The sequence below is a fragment of the Coturnix japonica genome, chromosome 2 (genome assembly GCF_054131305.1).
Source record: "Coturnix japonica strain WE chromosome 2, WE-NBRP24, whole genome shotgun sequence".
Classification (NCBI taxonomy): domain Eukaryota; kingdom Metazoa; phylum Chordata; class Aves; order Galliformes; family Phasianidae; genus Coturnix; species Coturnix japonica.
The window spans coordinates 130585962-130605140 of NC_140664.1; the positions used below are offsets into that span (position 1 = coordinate 130585962).

The window sequence follows — 19179 nt, forward strand, 5'->3', positions numbered from 1 at the left end:
GGGGTAGGACAGGTCAACATCCTCCGCCAGCTGCAAACGCGGTTAAGTCTGCATTTACGATATACACCACCAGGTGTCATCAGCCACTCCGAAAATGACTGATTAAAGGGCAACCATTGTAACAACATCTTGAACTGTAACGTGTGAGTAACCACTTCCAGCCCCCAGGAGAGAGAAAAATCATCAAACTAGATACATACATAATGCAGACTAAACTCGGAATTGGAAGTGATATGGATGATGGTGGTGGTTAATATAGCAAACTAAGCTATCCTAATGGAAGACAGAAACGTAATAGAAAATATGACAGAATTCAAAACCACATAGTGCAAAAATTGTTCACCTTGTTTTTTGCTGCTGTCTGGGAAAAAGGCTGCATACCGTAGGCCTTTCAAAATAAAAACAAAACAAACTTTGTATCTATACTGTAATCCGTCCGATTATCAGGATATACACAAGGCTAGAAAGAATTCATGCACAGTGACCAGGAAATCAATGTTACTTCTAACATCTGGCTGCATACATTTCCTCTTGCATTTCTGGAATGCTAATGTTTTAACCACATTCTGTCTCTTTACAACATCCCAGGTATTTATATGATTAATAGAACCCAACACCCATCTTCTTCCCCATATACACACCCACCACCAGGGAAACTGAGAAATGTTCAAGAATATTAACGATTATTAATCAATGATACAAAAAGCTGTGTTGGCTCCTGTAAAGTGATTTGCTGCACAAACCCCAATGAAATCAAACTGCATATGATCAAAGATGAAATTCCCACTTTATCAATACAACTCACAGTCCTTATAGTTTTACAAAAGGGGACACGTGTTCCTGGGGCCATACAGAACCAAGGCAGGACCTCCACCATAGGGACTCAACTTGCCAATATCCTCACTCCCAGATGGAGGGCAGGGAAAGCCTCTGGGTCACCAAGGGAATCCTCCATTGGCTGGAGCCAGCTGCCCAAGTCTAGTGGTACCCAGGGACTGCCCACAGCTCTCAGGAGGGAGCGAGGTTGGCAGCAGAGCTACATAGCTCAGATGGAAGAGGAGGCCTCTCCCTTTTGTTTTACTCAGCTGCTCATTGCTTTTGTAGATACACGCATTAGCACGGCAGCAAATGTCTGTTTGGGGGATTTTATTTAATAGCAAAAGAGCTATGTTCTGTTAAGCAGAGTGGAATCTTGCAGCAATATGGGTCACTTGTGGTCACTCATTCTTTATATTCAAATTGGTCAAACATTATATCACAAAGGTCACTTTGCACTGACATAAATAGCAGTTGAGATTTCTCAGCAACATGAACGAAACAAAGCAACAGTTCTGAAATATGGCTTAACTTATGACTGACACATAAGCTTACTTGTTCATGATTTGTATTAAGTAGGTTGTCTGAAAGAACATACACATATTTATTCTGGAAGAACAGAAAAATAACATAGGGCAGAAAATGTCAGGCTACCTAGAACATCTGACACTTCGAAGAGATAAACCCAACAGAATAGAATGAATCATCATGTCGTTGCCTTTACTGTAAAATGAAATATATAGTTGTTGTCAAGGAAAGAATAATTTTAGTGCATAAAGAAAACGTCCATTATAATGCAGATGTACATGGAAAAGAAATGCTTACTCATTAGTAATGGAGATTTACGTTGCTGTAATTGAAATAGGGAATCTGTATGTTGGAGAACGTGACGTTTTGCTGTACAATTAGTATACCATTAAGGAGGAGACATACTGACAGTAACATTATTTCAGAGGTCACAACTACAACAATTAGGCCATTTCCATACCTTACCAATACCATAATTATTGCACCAAAAAAGAGATATAAAAACAAACAGTAACTTTTCATTTTCCCATAATTTATATGCAGTCATTGCACATGAAAACATTATAACCTCTTTACCTAGATTTTGTCTAAAAGGACCACTTTGCCTCTTTAAAATGTACATTCCATTAACATAACTCATTTCTTACCTGTTAATCTGTTTTCTCCAAGTCCCTTAATGGTAGCCCAGTTACTCGGTAAAAAGTCACTCTACTATCAGGTGGAAGAGAGGAAAAGGGAGGGGGGAAAAAGGCAAAACTCTATTCACAAAACTCCCCTCTATGGGGATTTGCTGGTTTCACACAGTTGAACTAGATTTCCCAAGCCATCCAAATCATGGCTATCCTTTGGACCCAACCAGCAAGCTAAAAAAAAAATAAAATGGGTCACATAGATAGAAAAACAATTTTAAGTCAGTTATTTCTTTGGCGCAATCATGTTTATTTATCAATAACATACATACAGTTCTGTTGTCCTAAATTCAATATGACGCAAATGAAGGAAAGCATTTTCCATGGAGCTCATGGTTCCCAGCCTTTTCCTTTATGGCATTTTGTCCTATTGTACTCTTTGGCCTTTTTGTCGTTGTTTTTTATTTTTCCAGCCAGTTGGTTTCAAGGGCTTCCTCAGAATTTCTTTGCTGCTTACCTATGCACTGATGTGTTGCTTCTCTGGAACTCCCATTCACACCCACACACATGCAGTTCCTTTCAGACCAATGGATTTTCATTCAGACCCACCTGTGCACAAACCCATGGTCAGCTCTGTACAACATCTGTGCTTTAGAGAGTCTCTACAGCTCCAGTTGTCTTCTCGTGAATAGAGAACTGTCTTGCTCCAATTTAGGAGTGAGGCATAGGTTCTTTTGATATGCTATGCCCAGCGTGAGATTAAGAAGAGCATTCAAATGTTGATCCGACCAGTTTATTAGAAATGATAGACAATTGAGGGGATGGGGAAGGGAGAGCGAAGAATACCAAAATTAGGGTGATGGGGAAGGGAAAGTAGGCGATAGAAAAAGGTAGAAAAGAGCAAGAATTACGTTAAAGCGGGGAATAGTCACCTCCTGGATGCAGCAGCGTCCCGTAGCACGTTGTTAACGTTGGTCCGGGGCAAAATAAGCGTAGGGGAGAGCAGCAGCGAAGTAGCAGGGCAACCTCCCCCCATGTCCATACCTTATACCCTGACTGCAAATAGCCTGAGGTGCCAGTTCCTTCTAATGCTGGCCGGGTTCTTTCTCCCTGAGGCATAGCTTGTATTTTTCCCTGTAGTTGTATACCTATGGGTTTCAGCGATTCTGGAAGCCCCCTAATTAAAGGAGTCATCCTTTCAGGATCAACAGGCATCATCATAGGTGATTCATGATGTGGCTGCAGCTTTCTATCATACATCATTTGGAGACAAGCAGCCTTTTGAACACTTTCAACCAGTTGGTCAACTGTCCCATTAATGGCAAGAGGGTCTCCCCTTTCTAAAGGGTTGAGACCACCAGCCCAGTAAGCAGCCCTCTGTGTTAGGGACCAGGGAGCACGATTATTACCAGTAGTCAAAAATACTCCTGGCCCCCAATAACCCTCAGCTTCCTTTTCGGTTAACATAATTTGGTCTCCACCAGTTAAGCTGACTCTCCATACATATTCTGTTTCTGATTCCTTTGGAGAGCGGCTAAAATCCTTTTTCAGTTTTGCTAATTCAGTGGCAGAAAAGGGAATTTCTTTAACATTCATTTGAGGATCCAGGTCCTCTCCATTATCAAAGGTATATTCTGTTTTTATTAGAGGGCGCAGAGGGGCTATTGGGGTTTCAAACTTATCAAACTTTTCTTTCGCTTCTTTTAGTTCTTCCTGAGGATACAGTTTTTCTTGTGGTGCACCATGAATATCAGTGTCACCCGTATCTTTATATGTTAAAATTTCCTTAAAAGCCATTTGTAACAAGGCCGAATTATGTCTCTCTCTTTCCAATTGTACTTCTAGATTTCCAATTTGGTTTTGCAAAGCTTTCACGAGTTCCTGGGTTGCTTTAACTGTTTCTTGTAACGACTGTATAGTCTGGTTTTCCGCCTCAAACTGCTGATCTCGGAACTCCACGGCTGCTTTTAAAGCAGCACCGAGTACTGCACAAATAAATGATTTGCCTTTCCCGGCTCGGGTACGAGCCCCATGTTGTAAAACACAAATACTGTCAGAAACAGCCTGCAAATTATACCAATTTTCACGTGCCCAGTCCATCCCTGATGACGATGGCCGAGACGCGTGCTTTTCAAGGATATCAAACAACATATTTTCACCTTCCATATCAGATGTAATTTTACTCACAACCAAAAATCTACAGGCAACGAAACCTACGCTGAGGGAGGAGGCGATTCCTTATCTCCTCAGAGAGGCAAACACTTAACAAAACCAACAACTGCTCATAACACTCCTTTACACAAAAGACCAAACGACTCAATCAACACTTCCAAAGAAAGTGTAAACACCTCAATCGATCCTGGATATCCTGTCAAGCCACAACGAAAAACTTCAACCTCCAAGCAACAAAAGTTAGAAATAACTTCTAAGTTTCTCAAAAGTAATAAACTTCTTGGAGAAGCACACACCACTTCCCCAAGAGGCGCACACACAAAACTTTTAAAACCAAAGGTACATCACAAGATACTTAGAACCACCACAATGCAAAATAGTCTTCCCGGGGAGGCACACACACGTAAAACAAAAGCAAACAGTCAAAATTAATTCATACGTCCCCGAGAGGTAGACACGTAATAGAGAAAGTTTCAGAATGTGGAGCGGTCTTCCTGGAGAGGTGCTCACGTCAAATTAAGTTATCAAAACAATCGCTCCTTGCAACTCCAGGAGAAACAGACAGAAAAGTTTTAGAGAAACTGGAATGACAACACTCTCACGACGGGTATCCTGCCGACTACGCCAATAAAAATGTCTCGCTCCTATTTAGGAGTGAGGCAAAGGTTCTTTTGATATGTTATGCCCGGCGTGAGATTAAGAAGAAGAACATTCAAATGTTGATCCGACCAGTTTATTGGAAATAATAGACAATTGAGGGGATGGGGAAGGGAGAGCGAAGAATACCAAAATTAGGGTGATGGGGAAGGGAAAGTAGGCGATAGAAAAAGGTAGAAAAGAGCAAGAATTACGTTAAAGCGGGGAATAGTCACCTCCTGGATGCAGCAGCATCCCGTAGCACATTGTTAACGTTGGTCCGGGGCAAAATAAGCGTAGGGGAGAGCAGCAGCGAAGTAGCAGGCCGCAGATCGATGAAATGCAGAGAAGATGGTCAGAGTAGCGTGGTCTCAGGAAGTGGAGTCTCAGGCTGCGAGGTCCCTCGGAGCAGAGTCTCGAGCAGCAATCCCAGAAGAGATAATAGGCAGCAGTAGGACAACGGTGGAGGAATCTGAGGTCAGATACCTAGAAACCCTCACAGGTTCTTCAGCATGCAGGCATCTTCTTCAGCATGCAGGCGCTCGCGTAGAGAGGCATCTGATGACAGAAAACCTCCTTGTTTCCGTAGTGAGGCATCTGGTGTCAGAAAACCCCCAAATTCGGGATTTGTCTGTGCCCTTTTTATCCTTCTTTCCAGCCTTCGAGACATTTCGGGACGGCTCGGGTCAGAGTCCTGTGATTTCCTCAGAGATGTCAATCTTCCTTGAGATGAGCCAACACGAGAGAAAGACCACTTAAGGGCCATCAGTCCTCAGAGATGGCCATCTTCCTTGAGATAGGCCTACACAAAAGACCACTTAAGGGCCATTGATCAGTATCTTATCTCCCTTTCGTAGCTCCCGGACTTGTCCATCTCCTAAACAAAGGGATTTCTCGAACCTTGGTTCCTGTGTGTCTCAGACAAAGGCAGTCCTGGAAACTTGGCCAGGACTTTCCTGAACTTGACCATTTCAGCAAACTTTGAGACAGTAATGTAAAAAGCATGGCTTCTTACAAGAACTCACAACAGCTTTTACATCTAGTCTAAAGGAAGAGTATTAGCAGAGACACTGTGCTATCTCACCCACACTGTATCATAACACTTCCAGTCTGTCACAATACAGGAATCTAGAATGGCAAGTAGGTCCACAGCAGCAGAAAAAGAGTTGTTTACAAAATAAAAACCACTTTAAAATAATAGCATTTATATGCTATATTTATTTCAAGCCATTTTCAAATCATCAACACAAAATTTAGGGGAGTCCTTCCTATTTCACAACACTTTAGAAAACCAGAGAAGACCTCAATGAATGGGTTTCCATCATTTCTCCAATTTCCAGTTCTCCGACACCTAATTGGGCTGTGTTCAATTTAAAGATGTCATTCCTGAGGCATGTGTTCTGGATTCAGTTTCTTCATGGGTATTTTAGGATTCAGGAATAGCCATAAGGAACACTTCTTTCACTCCTCTCCACCTCCATCAGTTTAACACCAGAATTCTTTCAGCTTGGCCCACTGAATTGCTCAATTCCTTCAAGTAAGAGAGAAGCTGTTAAAATTCAGGATTCTGCTCTTCAAGGTCTGTTTATCAGCTTTCACTTTAAATGAGAAAAAGCTCAAAGTGATAGCTACGTGTTTCTAAACAAATTTTCCATTTTTAATCAATCAGTTCCTTTTTCAGGTAGCATCTGTTCCCATCCAAGCTTCTTGTTTAGCCATGAGCTTTGCTATAGATAATTGTTAAAACTAATAATACTACTTGGGCCTAGAAAACACAACGTGCCATAGAGCACAATTTCCCATTGTTTTCACTATTGCGTGCTTTGGTTTTTTTGGTTTGTTTTTTTTTTTGCCACAGATTGTAGCCTGCTGTGAGGACAGTGCTCTGTGGGCATCTCCAGCAGTTTTCTCTTCATGCCAAGTATCTCTGGTTCCATCTCTTTCTTAGTCAGCAAGAATCTTCCTGTGAACTTCTATTCAGTAGCCCACTTAATCTGCTTCTAGTTTTCTTCATCATGATGGTTTAGGCTCAGCACTGAGGAAGGCACAATTGACAGACGGCTCAGAGGACTCACCACCTTTGCAGCAGGTAAACAGCGAGGGAGTTGTTTAATAAAGCATTTTCCTGCAGGATCCATACCTGATCAGAATGTTTGCTTTACAACAGTGAAGTTTCTTAAATCATCCCATGTCTTACATTTAATATTACGGCACTACATTAGAGTAAATTCAGCATCAAAATAAGCTCATTTTCTCCCCAGTAGTTTTCTCATATATACATACTAGATGCATTGACACATGTTTTGCTTGTGTTTTTTTTTGCTCATCAGAAGTTATTTTGCCACATCCATCTCTCCTTCAAAGCCAAAAAGACTTCAGCAACTAGAACTCCTTTATGAAAACTGTTTCACTTTATCTTCTCCTTGCTTTTCTAGGAAAATGCTGCAGCAGGTAGCTACACTGATCTGTGATTTTACAGACAGGATAATTGGTCCATTGCAAATCACTTGCCTTTTTATAGATCCTTTCCTTTGATGATCTGAGTTTCGTCTTAAAAATGGAATTCCACAGCCTGACTTTGTAGGGATACTTTGAGGGCATTTGTTACTCATACTTTGTCACAAAAAGAAATCCAAAGCAATAATGAGTTGATATATTGTCACAACTACCCAGGCATCCTGCTTAATTTCAAGTACTTTATTTACGTGTTTTGGTTCATTCTATATAGATTTTCATAGCATCAGTCAGCAACTGATTTGTTCCATTACTCTATCAGAAGACAGATCAAAATCTCCTTCTCTATAATATGTATTGAACACTGGTGTATTTAGAGGCTTGTGATAATTCAGTTCCATCTTCTTGACTGATAACTCATTCCAGTTCTGAGGCACACATACAAGTAGACTCAGGTTCTGCAGTGAATTCCACAGCCTCTCAGTAGAGCTTCCTTCATTGTGCTTCATCTGCAAGCCCATTTGCCTAATTAAGTTATTGCCAGTTTGTCTTAGAAGTTGTCTGTTTCTAGCAGAAACCACAAAGTCATCTCTGGATGTCTACCAGGACAGGTAGATTTTCGCTCCCTCATCTACCTTATATTTATGTTCTGGCCCATTCAAGGCGATGGGCTCCAAAGTGCAGAGCCAGTTGTCAACTCCCAGAGCTAAAGAAGTGAAGTTTTTTTCAACAAGTGTAGTAATGTGCCAGCAGCAACAAAATAACTGCTAAAATCTCTGCGTGTTCATCTTCTCAGCCTATGAGTTGTGTTCCTGAAGCAATGCATAAATCTCAGTTTCCCTCCCAAGAAGATCGCATTTGGTTAGCAGTAGTGCACATTATTTCAGGTGAGACAATATGAGCATTCTCCTCCACGTTGTTAGAAACAGAATGTCATTTTAAATGAAAATAATTTTTATCCTCCTTCATGTTCCAAGTGAGTTCAAGGTTAATAGAAACTTGCAACCCATCTCCTCAGAAACTGCATTCACTTCTGCTATTAATGTCATAATTCTTTACTCAGGTTGAGCCAAGAGGAGGTTTGTAAGCTATTCTCGTTAGGGAGATACATTGGTGATGGAGTGAAGTATTTATTAGTTGCAGTGCCTTTTATTTCCATATTATGTATTTCCAAATCTCTTTCCAAGAAGCACTGTGCATAAAATGGCTCTACCTCCTCTCTTCTTCTTAGTGTATGTTTACATTGCTGCTCTGGCCATAACTTCTACATGGGATTTTGTAGTGTTTTTCTATGTCGATGTTTCTGCACACAAAATATTCAAACAATATTCTTATCTTTTTATCTGAACCAATGGCAAAAATTTCTACACTCCTTGCTTAAATCTCCCACTTCTTTTCCATTCTTGTGCTACAGGTGTGGCTGGTATTGTTTCAGCTTTCAGTAACAGAAAAGGAACAAGGTCTGCTTTCATCGTGAATCAAACATAAATGTTAATAAGTTCATTAGATTCAATAAAATTTCATTCAGAGACCAGCATGACTTCACAGTAGAAGAATCAAAGTAACTGTCAGAGAAGCACAGCATTTTGAACACACAAGCTGAATAAAAACAATGCTACCAGGTTGGGGCTTGCACAAAAGAGGTGGAAAAACACAAGATGTGTATTTTCAGAGCAAACTCAAGATGGGCTGGTCTAAGCCATCTAACACATAATTTGAGTCCCATGTCAGAAACTTTATACAGACCAGGCTGACTAATCTACTTGAAACCTGAAAATAAATTATCATTCTTCTACTGCTTAAGAGAGCAGAAACGTGAAATCTGTGAACAATGTCAGTACCACAACCACAGAACAGTGGGTGAAAACCTTCAAGAAGAAAAGAGCACTGGAATGATTGAATTTTTAACAGTCAAGTTGACAAAGCTGAGATAGGCAAATGAAGATCCCGATGAAGTTGTTTTACCAGTTTAAAAGAAGCATCATCTCTTAAGTATGCAATAAGGTGGACTCCTCTAGTGTCATCACTGGTAGCGTGAAGATCCTCCAAACAACATGAACTTTTGTACTGATTTTCAGAAAATGCAGGTACTTCCTTTTTAGGGGGTGAAAAATAAAGGAGGATTGGAGTGGAGGGAAGAAATATTCTTGAACATATGTGAAGAGAAAATCTTAGAAAAGGAAAGTACAGAATTGTTAATGATTCTTAACATATTGGGAAAGGAAGGCCTCTGCTAAGACAGCAAGGCCGTCCTCATGAGCTACATGTCAATAGCTTTAATGTAAAGACAGTGTGCACAGAAAGAGTAAAACAGTTCTCAAACATGAGGTGGGAGTTACAAGTTCTAATTTGCTCAAGGACAAAATAGTCTGTGCTTTAATTTGAGGACTTGAAAAGATTTGTTTTTCATAAATCCACAGCAAGGTATTACACTAGTGGACACCTACTTTTCGCTCAATAATAAGCAGATGCTTACACCAGTGCGATTTATGATATTTATTTGCTACAAAAATCTGTTTCCTTTAGTGTGCAGTGACTGGTATTGTGGTATTCTTTTGGCAAAATAACCTCTGAAAGATGGGACTTTAGAGGATGAAAAGATAAGATAGCAAAGAGAGAGTCAATTTCAGATATCCATTTCCCTTGAGTGCCCTTGTGAAACTGAACCAATTGGCGCCCTGAGCCTCAAAGCCTCCTCATACCTAAACTGAGGTGTGAAGTCTTCAACTAACTAAAAACTGTTTACAAGATAAGCATTGGAGAAACAACAATGAGAGATATGGAGAACAGCAAGTGCACACACAATGATTGCAACTACAACCCAAAGTCAGACTTAACCTGCCAGAAGAGCTGCAGGATCTATCTATAAGCAATGAATTACATGATTGCTTTCGGGAAAACAGACTTCTATAGAAAAGTGACCTCTCAAAAGCATGACCACCTTGTATCTATTTTGGCAGTGAGGAAATAGATCAAAGTACCCGAATTAAGTGTGAAGCCTTGCCCCTCATGTGTCAGTAGAGAAACTGGTCACTATGAGCTTTAATCCACAGCAAAGCTATGAGATATGTTGCCTTTAAATGCAAACAATAAATTTGTGCTTTTAACACATCTTCATTTTAGAAGAACACAGTATATTCTGCCTTTATGAACACATTTAAATTGAAACTATACGTTTATAATGCCTCTTGCTGGGCCACTGCAATTTTATGACATTAATCATGAGAAGAATTAGCACAATAAATGCTCAAAATACCTCCATGCACATTTGTCTGTAGAAAAAGCAAAAACACGAGAGTAAGTAAGGCACACTAACTGCAAGGAATATATCTAAGACCTCATAAAGCTACATGGCATTGGTGCTTTAACTCATTTCTTTCAGTTCAATTAGACAGACCACTATTTTACCATGATAAAAGTACACAAAAATAATGGCAAAACATAAAACCAGAAATTAATCGATAAGGACATTCATTACTATTTTCATCAAGAACCACACTTTCCTTGTAGTTATTGCATCGACAACATGGTTAACAACACTTATTCACAGTTTTGGTTTTTTTTTCCCTCAACCTGAAGAGCAAAGAGATCATTTGTTTTTATTTTTTTTAATTGAGAATAAATAGCACATCCAAATTCCAAAGGTTCTGCAAGAAATAGAAATAAAGATTTTAGAAAGGAAAAGTAAAGGTCTGTTACCAGATTTCAGGACTGGCATTTCCCTTGCAAGCAAGAAGCTGCAGAGATTTTGTTGAATTGCATAATGATGTCAACGACAGACAGTGAAAATGCAAAATTACTGACTAAAATGCTGGCTAACAATGGAAAATAATCTCTTCTTTCATTTATTTTGTGTCAAATGCATTAATCATCTGTAAGATGAGAAAGCCTGTAAGATGAGAACACATTTTGAACATTTGCAAAGCATCCATATAGATGGTAAATGAGCAAATAAAATGAGTACCTGCACAAGTCCTGGAAGTAAAATACCTGCAGCAAAGTTCTTGCATAGCTACCAACCCATAAATATCTATTGGAATACAGTATATTGGGCAACGGGCTTTATACATGAGATTAGTTTTAGTACCACATACAGAAATCTCTCCTCCATACACATCAGAGAAAAAGAGGACAAATTTATGCTGTTTTAATTTGATTATTCTGTTTTTCCAGTTTTTCAGAACATTCATTTTCAGATGGCAGTCTCTCTTGGAAAGGCCTCCTCCTGATGCTCCAAAACTGTTCTATCATTGCACACCAGTTACTTCTTTTGTATGACATCTGAGGAGGTCATACTCTGCTTCATTTTTTAAAATATATTTTTATTTTTGTGTTTGTTTGTTTTTTTTTTAACCACCACTCTGACAGAACATTGATAGCAAAGCAGCATAAATTTTTTAACACTTTCCTCTGAGGGCTGTGAGGAACTGTATCAGTCCTTACTGCATTTATCTGTCATTATGTCAAAGTATGAATAACATAAGTGTTAGGAAACAGAAAAGCAAACACCACAAACTATCTAATTAATCTTTTCCAAACAGAGCTGCATTTTCATAATCGTAGTTAATTCATAATTAATTATTGTTATCATTTAGCAATCAATTCAAGGTTACCATTAAAACCAGTAGTTTCAGGCCTTGTGTCAACCTGCAGTCAGGCACCTACATGAATAACAGATACAGGTGCTCAGCAGTATCTGCAGACCAGATAAGTAATTTAGTTATTTGAATACAGATTTTAATTGATAGTGTTTAGGTCCAAAGCTTCAGGAATGAAAAGAAACTTCAAGCAAATACTCAGATTTTAAAAAAATAAAAGGAGGGATTAGAAGAATTTCTAATCCCTTTGCTAACTCCTTGAAACAGGTGTTTCTTATTGACTTCCAGCACGGTGCCAGAAAACAAGCTGAAATCCAATGGCATTTTTTGCACAGATGTGGTAGATCAGTCCTCAAGTATTTCACTTCATGAGCTTTCAAAGCTCTAGCAGTACCAGTCAAACCACGTTTGCCAATGGAGTCAAGGAGCTGTCTGTAAGTGCTATAGTTTGCTGAGCCTGAAATCATTGTTCCAATGTTAACAACCCCATTTCAGAGTTCTATCTCCTAGGAGTGGATCTCTGAAAAGACTCCTGTGCGATCGTCCTCACTGAAATGTAACTTGAGCTCATGGTTCAACAGTCATTAGTACCAGATCTGGATTACACAAAACTACAAACTGCATCTTGATCAAGTGCAGGCAAAGTATGTGTAACAATATCCAGTGTGTCCAATGTAGGGAACATACCAAACTTTACAGTTTCGCACCAATTGTTGGAAAATGGAAAATACTGGATCTGATGCCAAGTGATAATGTTGCTACTCATTAGAAGTTTTTGAATAAAAACTCCTCAAAGTATTCCTTTATTTGAAGTCAATGTATTTTACCTCAGGTATCTGCAGCATTTTTAGTATTAGGATCCAGAGAAGCTGGAAGCTGGGTACTGTTGAAACATGGCCCTGACTGGAACCTGATTCCTACTACTGCCAAAAGACATTAAGTCAAGCATGTGCTGGTGTTCTGAACAACTGAGATGGCCGTCAGACATATGGGCACAGCATAATGCAGCAGTGGGCAGCAATCAGTACTTCTATCCAAAAAGCTTTTCATACTGTGACCTATGTAGTATCTTCAGCAAAGACAAAGAGAACTCTTTTCATTTTGAGATAAAATAATAATTTAATTCTAATGGTTCACTGGGAATTTACATACTGATTATCAGACTATTTTGTTTAGATAAATGTTGTTAAGAAGAAGCAGGGTTTGTTTGTTTTTTTCTGAGTGACCTTTTATATGATGGCTATTGTGAGGCATTTTGACTCTTTACCTTTTTTCTTCTCAGCAATAGAGGGGACAAACACATTGAACACTCGTGATAACTACAAATATCAGATTATGTTATGTTGTGTCTACACAATTAACATCACTTCAAAACACATAAAACTGACATAAGAAAAATTTAAAACAACTAAGCAGGAATTTCTGAATATTTGTTCCCAGGGGAAACTGCGGAAACAAAACTAAATACCCTTTAGAAGCTCCCATGAGGTTTTCTAAACAAATTAGAATGAAGAATAAAACAGTGACATAACATATATTATATACATATTGCAACACTTCAAATTAGTACGACTGGGATAATTTGAAATACAATCCTTTCCATTATTGACAGTTTATATTTCTTTCGATTTTAAAGAAAAAATAATATATTATTCCCCTGATGGCTGCAATTATGCAATGAGTATTTCAGTACCTTTTACCGCTAATTTTCCTGTAGAGTTCTTCTGGTTTTCTTCAAAGTTTAAATCATTATCTCTGTCTGGAAAATGTTGCCCATTTTACCAGTATTTAATGATACTTCTGTTCCAAAACAACCATTTCTAGTTCAAGTATTTTAAAGCTTTGCTAAACTGTTTTTGTCAGGAAACCATTGTCTTGTAAATGCAGAGAAAAGGCTTCTGAACAAGGCAACATAATCGCACAACTTCTGTTCCTGGTCTATTAGGCTATTCTCAGCACTGTGAGTACACTAAAATTTAGCTTTAGGGACAGAAAAAAAACATGCTTTTCTTCCCTTTACATAGCTTTCAACCTATATAATTGGATTTAAGTATTTATTTTACATATCCAGTGGAACAATGACTGGATGCCTGTAACTAATTTACTAAGAAAATCATTCCTAAATGTATGCCCCAGTGTTTCCAGATCATCTGTAAAACAAAGCTTTTAATGTCTATTTACACATAACAAAATATATAACTTTCTGTGGCTCTTTGGAATTTTTGGAAGCGAGACCTTTCAAAATGGACTAGTTTTTCCTTTCTAAGATTCAGATTAAAGCAACACTGATCCAAAATTCTTGTATTAATATATTTTAAAAGCTATCACCATTGATATTCCTGGAAATCTGAGGATTTCAAGTAACACCAATACCATTATATCTACTACCTTCCCATGTAGAAGAGGTAACGCTATGTACATTAAGCATGACTGAGCAAGATTTCAACAGTGTTTCACAGTAGAAAATTCACATTTGAGAACAAAGAGCTCCTACGGAACAGAAAGGGTTAAAAGGTTTAAGAACATGTTACTTCCCTGGTCACAATCATCAACACAGCATCTGTAAATAACTTCAAATAGAAATTAAAACAAATTTACTGTGAAGATACCAGAAATCACGATTTATTTTCTCAAAGATTTTATACTCACAATCTCATCTCCTGGCAACCAATATCCTTCTTGTTCAATACCAGCCTTTGACCCTTTACACCCCACCGTCAACGTTTCAACAATAAGACCATCCTTGACTGCTAAACTCAGCTGACGAGTGGTTTCTTTTGGATGCATACCATGGACTCGAGACATATACCTGCACAGAGAGCACAGAAATCCTTAGCTGTGAGTGTTACATTATAAAACGTATCAACAAATACATACTCTTTAGATGATGCAAAACTGCATATATTCTAAGTTTTATGTTGCTTATAAGCCATCATCATTTATATAAATTTCCTCCTTTATTTCAAATGATCTTTACGATCTAGAAACATATAGGAGAAATAGAACAGTAACCCACAGGGACAATTATCAGACCCAAAAATAATACACACACTGCTCAGCCTTATCTTTGCTAAACTTCCCTCTCCATCCAAACCCCTAGGGAGATTTCTTGCATCTCTGCAATATCTCCTACTGGATGCACATTTTAGAATGAGCCTGGAAATGTTCCAGTGAATCTATGACACACGTTCCTGTGTAGAACACGTTCCTAAAGAACAAGAAATTCAGGCACCATGTATGAAAACCCAACAGCCAGATTTGTAGTACCAGATGGTTTTTCTCTTTTTCTTGAGATAACTACAATGACCACACTATGATGAACGTCACTGATGTGAGCAACACATATACAGCCTAAACTGTGTATATATGTGGGACCCGGTTGCACAATGTTGGCTTTAACCCAGTATATCTTGTTGTTTCTAGACCAACTCAAAGTATTTACTTGCAACACGCAATGTAGAATAATCTTCCCTCTAAAAAGGCCTTGTCCAAAAAATGTCCAAAATATGGAGCTCTGAGAACTCTGCTTAGTTGCCCATCCACCAATTGACCACCCAGCACACTGTGGTTTTGTCTATATGCTGGACATTTTGTCCAGCGAGAAACAGTATCAAAGTGTTACTGAAATCCAAAGACAAAACTATTGGCTGAGTTTACACTGTTTCATGTTTGATAACTCCAGCAACTACAATTCCCCTGTGACTGACATCACAACCATCTTTACAAAGAGTATCGTTATTTAACACAAGAAGCAAATGTGAGGAAAACACTTCTGATTTAAATTATGTAAAAATATATAGATAAATAAAAAAGAGTTATAACAGTTCAGATTTTGTTTTTAGTAACTACTAAATGCTTTAGAAGTTATAACTCACAGTATGAGTGAAGTCAACCCTCTGAACATCTCTTTTTCTCTTGCTTTCCAACTTGTTACTGCTTTGGATCCAGGAAGACCTTTGCCAGACTAGCACTCTCTCCCAAGCTTCTCCTGAGAACTGGTTTACGCTAATCTAATCTTTATTTTTCCTTTAAAGGAAACTAAATGCACATAATCATACTGTAAATCTGTTAATTTCTGTCTGAGTGCAGTAATTCATACAATAATCAAGGCAACACAGGGCATCTGTAAATTGCTGCACAGTATCAGAGGCATTTATGTAAATGCAGCAGACTGCAGGACACTGAGAGTTTATTTTAGGCTGAAACTCCTTAAAGGCAGATGCTGCAATTTACTGCAGCTTTCACAATGCCTACCACACTGTGGTCCAAGTCTGGTTCTTTTGTACACGCTACCACTGCATGAAAAGTTAGTAAGTAACAATAAGTTGACAAGGAAAGAGCAAAATTCTGTGCAAGTCTGTGATCCGATCTAATATATTTGAATCACACACTTGCTACCAGCAAGGATTGAAGGCAAGTGATGACGTAGGAGACAGACATTCTTCTGTGTCATGCAGGGCAGATACTCACCTGCCCAACCTGACCCCTCCCTGCGTCTGCTGAAATTAAAACACAACATAGGAACCTGTTCAAGCAATATTAAACACCACAAATGAGTCTTTCGTGTTCCACACATTCCAAGGGGAGCTTCAGCAGGCAGAGAGTCAAATCTATCACTTCACTTTTAAAAACTGCAAGCAAACACCACTAATATGCTGAGTGATGTCGAGCTGAAGCTTTAATGCTGCCTGAAATAAGGAGAAAAACTCAGTTGTTTATACTCATGTTCCATGCATTACGTGTGTGTGTGTGCATATACACACATATTTATGCAGATGTACACAACCAGATCTTTGAAGTGCAAATTACCTCCGTCAATATTTGCTAACTTTATTGGATTCTGAAATTTCCATTTTAACATTTTACTAATAATTTCCCTGTTTGAGTCACAGCAATTCCTGCCTTCTTCTATTACCACACTCCTGTAATAGCTCTCAAAATAGCACTGATACCATGATTGACCCCCAAAATCAAGTCTTAACTGAGTGACGCCCTCTTCTTTAGCGCATCTTGCTGAAGAAACCATCTATTTTGCATAGCATCTTCCACACTCGCAGAAACATGTTCCAATAAAATTCCTGACTGTAAGCAATGCGTTCTGTGATACTTGTCATTCACATTTCTGGACAGATAGGCATGTAATACAAAACAAAAAGCTTTAAACCAACACTAATGAGCTAAGAGCTTTAATCTGCCGATTGTGGCTGTGATAGAAGTGAACGGGAGCACAAGGCTCACAATCTCCCATGTCTCAAATCCAATCTGTATTCTCAACCAAAGTGAAAGTACTACCACCAAACAGTCTGCCCAATTGCTCCAGCTGTAAATGGGGAGCAATAAATCCTCAGTGGCTTTTTGTAGAATACTTAGTCAATGTTCAGGCTGCGCAGCCTGCAGATCCAGAAGGACTGTGATTTCAGTGCTTTTAAATACAATGCTACCAACTTTTGTAGGAGAGCGCACAGACAGAGAATGTTTTTACTTGGGAGGGTAGAACTGCTGTTAGAAATGTGCCCCCTACCTCAATTTTTTTATTTGATTAAAACCTGCAGAATATACATGGAATAGATATTCACAAAGACTTTAGAACAACATTTGCAGGATCTGGGTGAAATTCTATCTCAGCCAAAAGCCAGCAGCTAAACTAAGAAGCTTTTTAAAGCACAGGATTTTAACCAGAAGATGGTTCTTCAATAATGAAATGTGAAAAGCAGTCACAACATGAAACTCTGGGTACAAAAACAAAGCTACACTCTTGCCTAGAGACAGAAAGCATGATGCTGGGAGTACTAACTACCCCCCACAGACTCACCACTGGATCAGGGAAAAAATATTGAAATACTTCTGTGCAAATTGGCACTATTAATCCGGGGAGTGCAGGTCTTTTCATGGTACTGCATGCTCTGAAGTATCTGGCACCACAAAGTTAAGAAGAGAGATGAAGTAATCCCTGATTGCTATTTTCAACAAAAGCTGATTAGCCTTACTTTGGAGATGGGGAGTTGAAGCAATACTGGGTTGCTACACTCTTGCCCGGTTCTCCATATTGACAGACTGGGAAGTGTACTACAGTGTCTACATTGCTGTTACGTAGCCAACCATGATAAGTAAATCCAATATGCTTTCAGATGGTTGAGAAGATAGCATGGAAACAAAGTGAAATCCTCTAAATCAGCAAACCATCCGTAATCAGTGAGGGGGCTAAAACAACCATTGCAAAATACAACTTAACTGTGCTAATAATCCCTGCGATATACAAGGAGAGCCTGAAGGATGGAAAGAGGAGGTTCAGCCTGATAATCTTCATATTACACTCCACATCTCACCAAACACTGCAACTGACAAAACTGCTGCTCAGTTTATAGTTCAGTATACACAAATCATAGGTCAGCATTTCCTCCACTTACAAGCTGATGGAAGACTCCTTGAAATCACCATAGAAGTATCATAACATATAGAATGGCTTAGTTTGGAAGGGATCTTAAAGATCACTTGTTTCCAAACCCTCTGTTGTGGGCAGCAAAAATTGCAGTTATAATAGTAAGAATCCTCACCCTGGTTGTTGTTTGTTACCTTCCTTGAGGAAACCTCTACAACATAACTCCACTGAATTAAATTGTAGACATGCTGAACTCCAAAAACGAGCCCCTACCAAAATAAACTGGTTAAATGCACATGTGTACATAGCTAACACATGTGCCCACCTGTCTGACAGCAAAGAAAAGTTTTAGGGGAGAACACTGAAGGATAATCATTGCATAGCAAGCAGGTATGTGCAAGCACTCCATTAGTACACAAAATACCAATCATCAAAAATGTGAAACACCTATTTTAAGCTTATTTGAGACTTCACATAAAAAAAAGTGAGGTATTTCTTTCAAATCCAGCAGCAATAAAACACCATTTGCTCTCCAACTAGCCAGTCCTCAGCATGCCTTTCCATCCAAAATCTGCATCTGATACATGTGCTTTGTAACACAGCTTAAAACCTAAGAAAAAAGTCCAAGGGGTGGGGAGGCAGCAGTTCTAAAGCTGGATCACCATGGGAGCAAAACAGATACAGAAGGAGCTGGCACTTACAGATATCAGATGGTGAACTTTTTGCCTACAGCTGTCGCACAACTCACAGCTCTTTTGCTTGGTGCTGTACAAGACACAGCACGAAGCCAAACTCTTTCCCAAAGAGCTTAATATACACGGACACAGAGCAATGCACAGAGCCAACTCAGTCCTCCAAAAGCCCTCTTGGAGGCAGCAGTGGTAGTAAGTAAGAACTGAGACCCTGCAACTGGGCACCACTGTGCTTTGGCCTGAAAGACAGGTCTGGCAAAGGAAGGAAGGAGGAG

The 19179-nt window shown here is 39.0% G+C and overlaps 1 protein-coding gene across 12 annotated transcripts in view; it reads right to left on the reverse strand.

The window, feature by feature from the left end:
• The window catches only part of ZMYND11 (zinc finger MYND-type containing 11), a 99448-nt gene that overhangs the window by 27805 nt on the left and 52464 nt on the right, over nt 1-19179 (reverse strand). For 7 of the 12 annotated variants that reach the window (XM_015853068.3, XM_015853067.3, XM_085538949.1 and 4 more), the window contains one exon: nt 14483-14642. In XM_015853068.3, coding sequence (XP_015708554.1) covers nt 14483-14642 — 160 coding nt within the window. Of the gene's footprint in view, nt 1-343; nt 389-14482; nt 14643-19179 lie in introns of all 12 variants that reach the window. The other 5 variants (XM_015853064.3, XM_015853065.3, XM_085538946.1 and 2 more) reach the window with 1 other exon arrangement.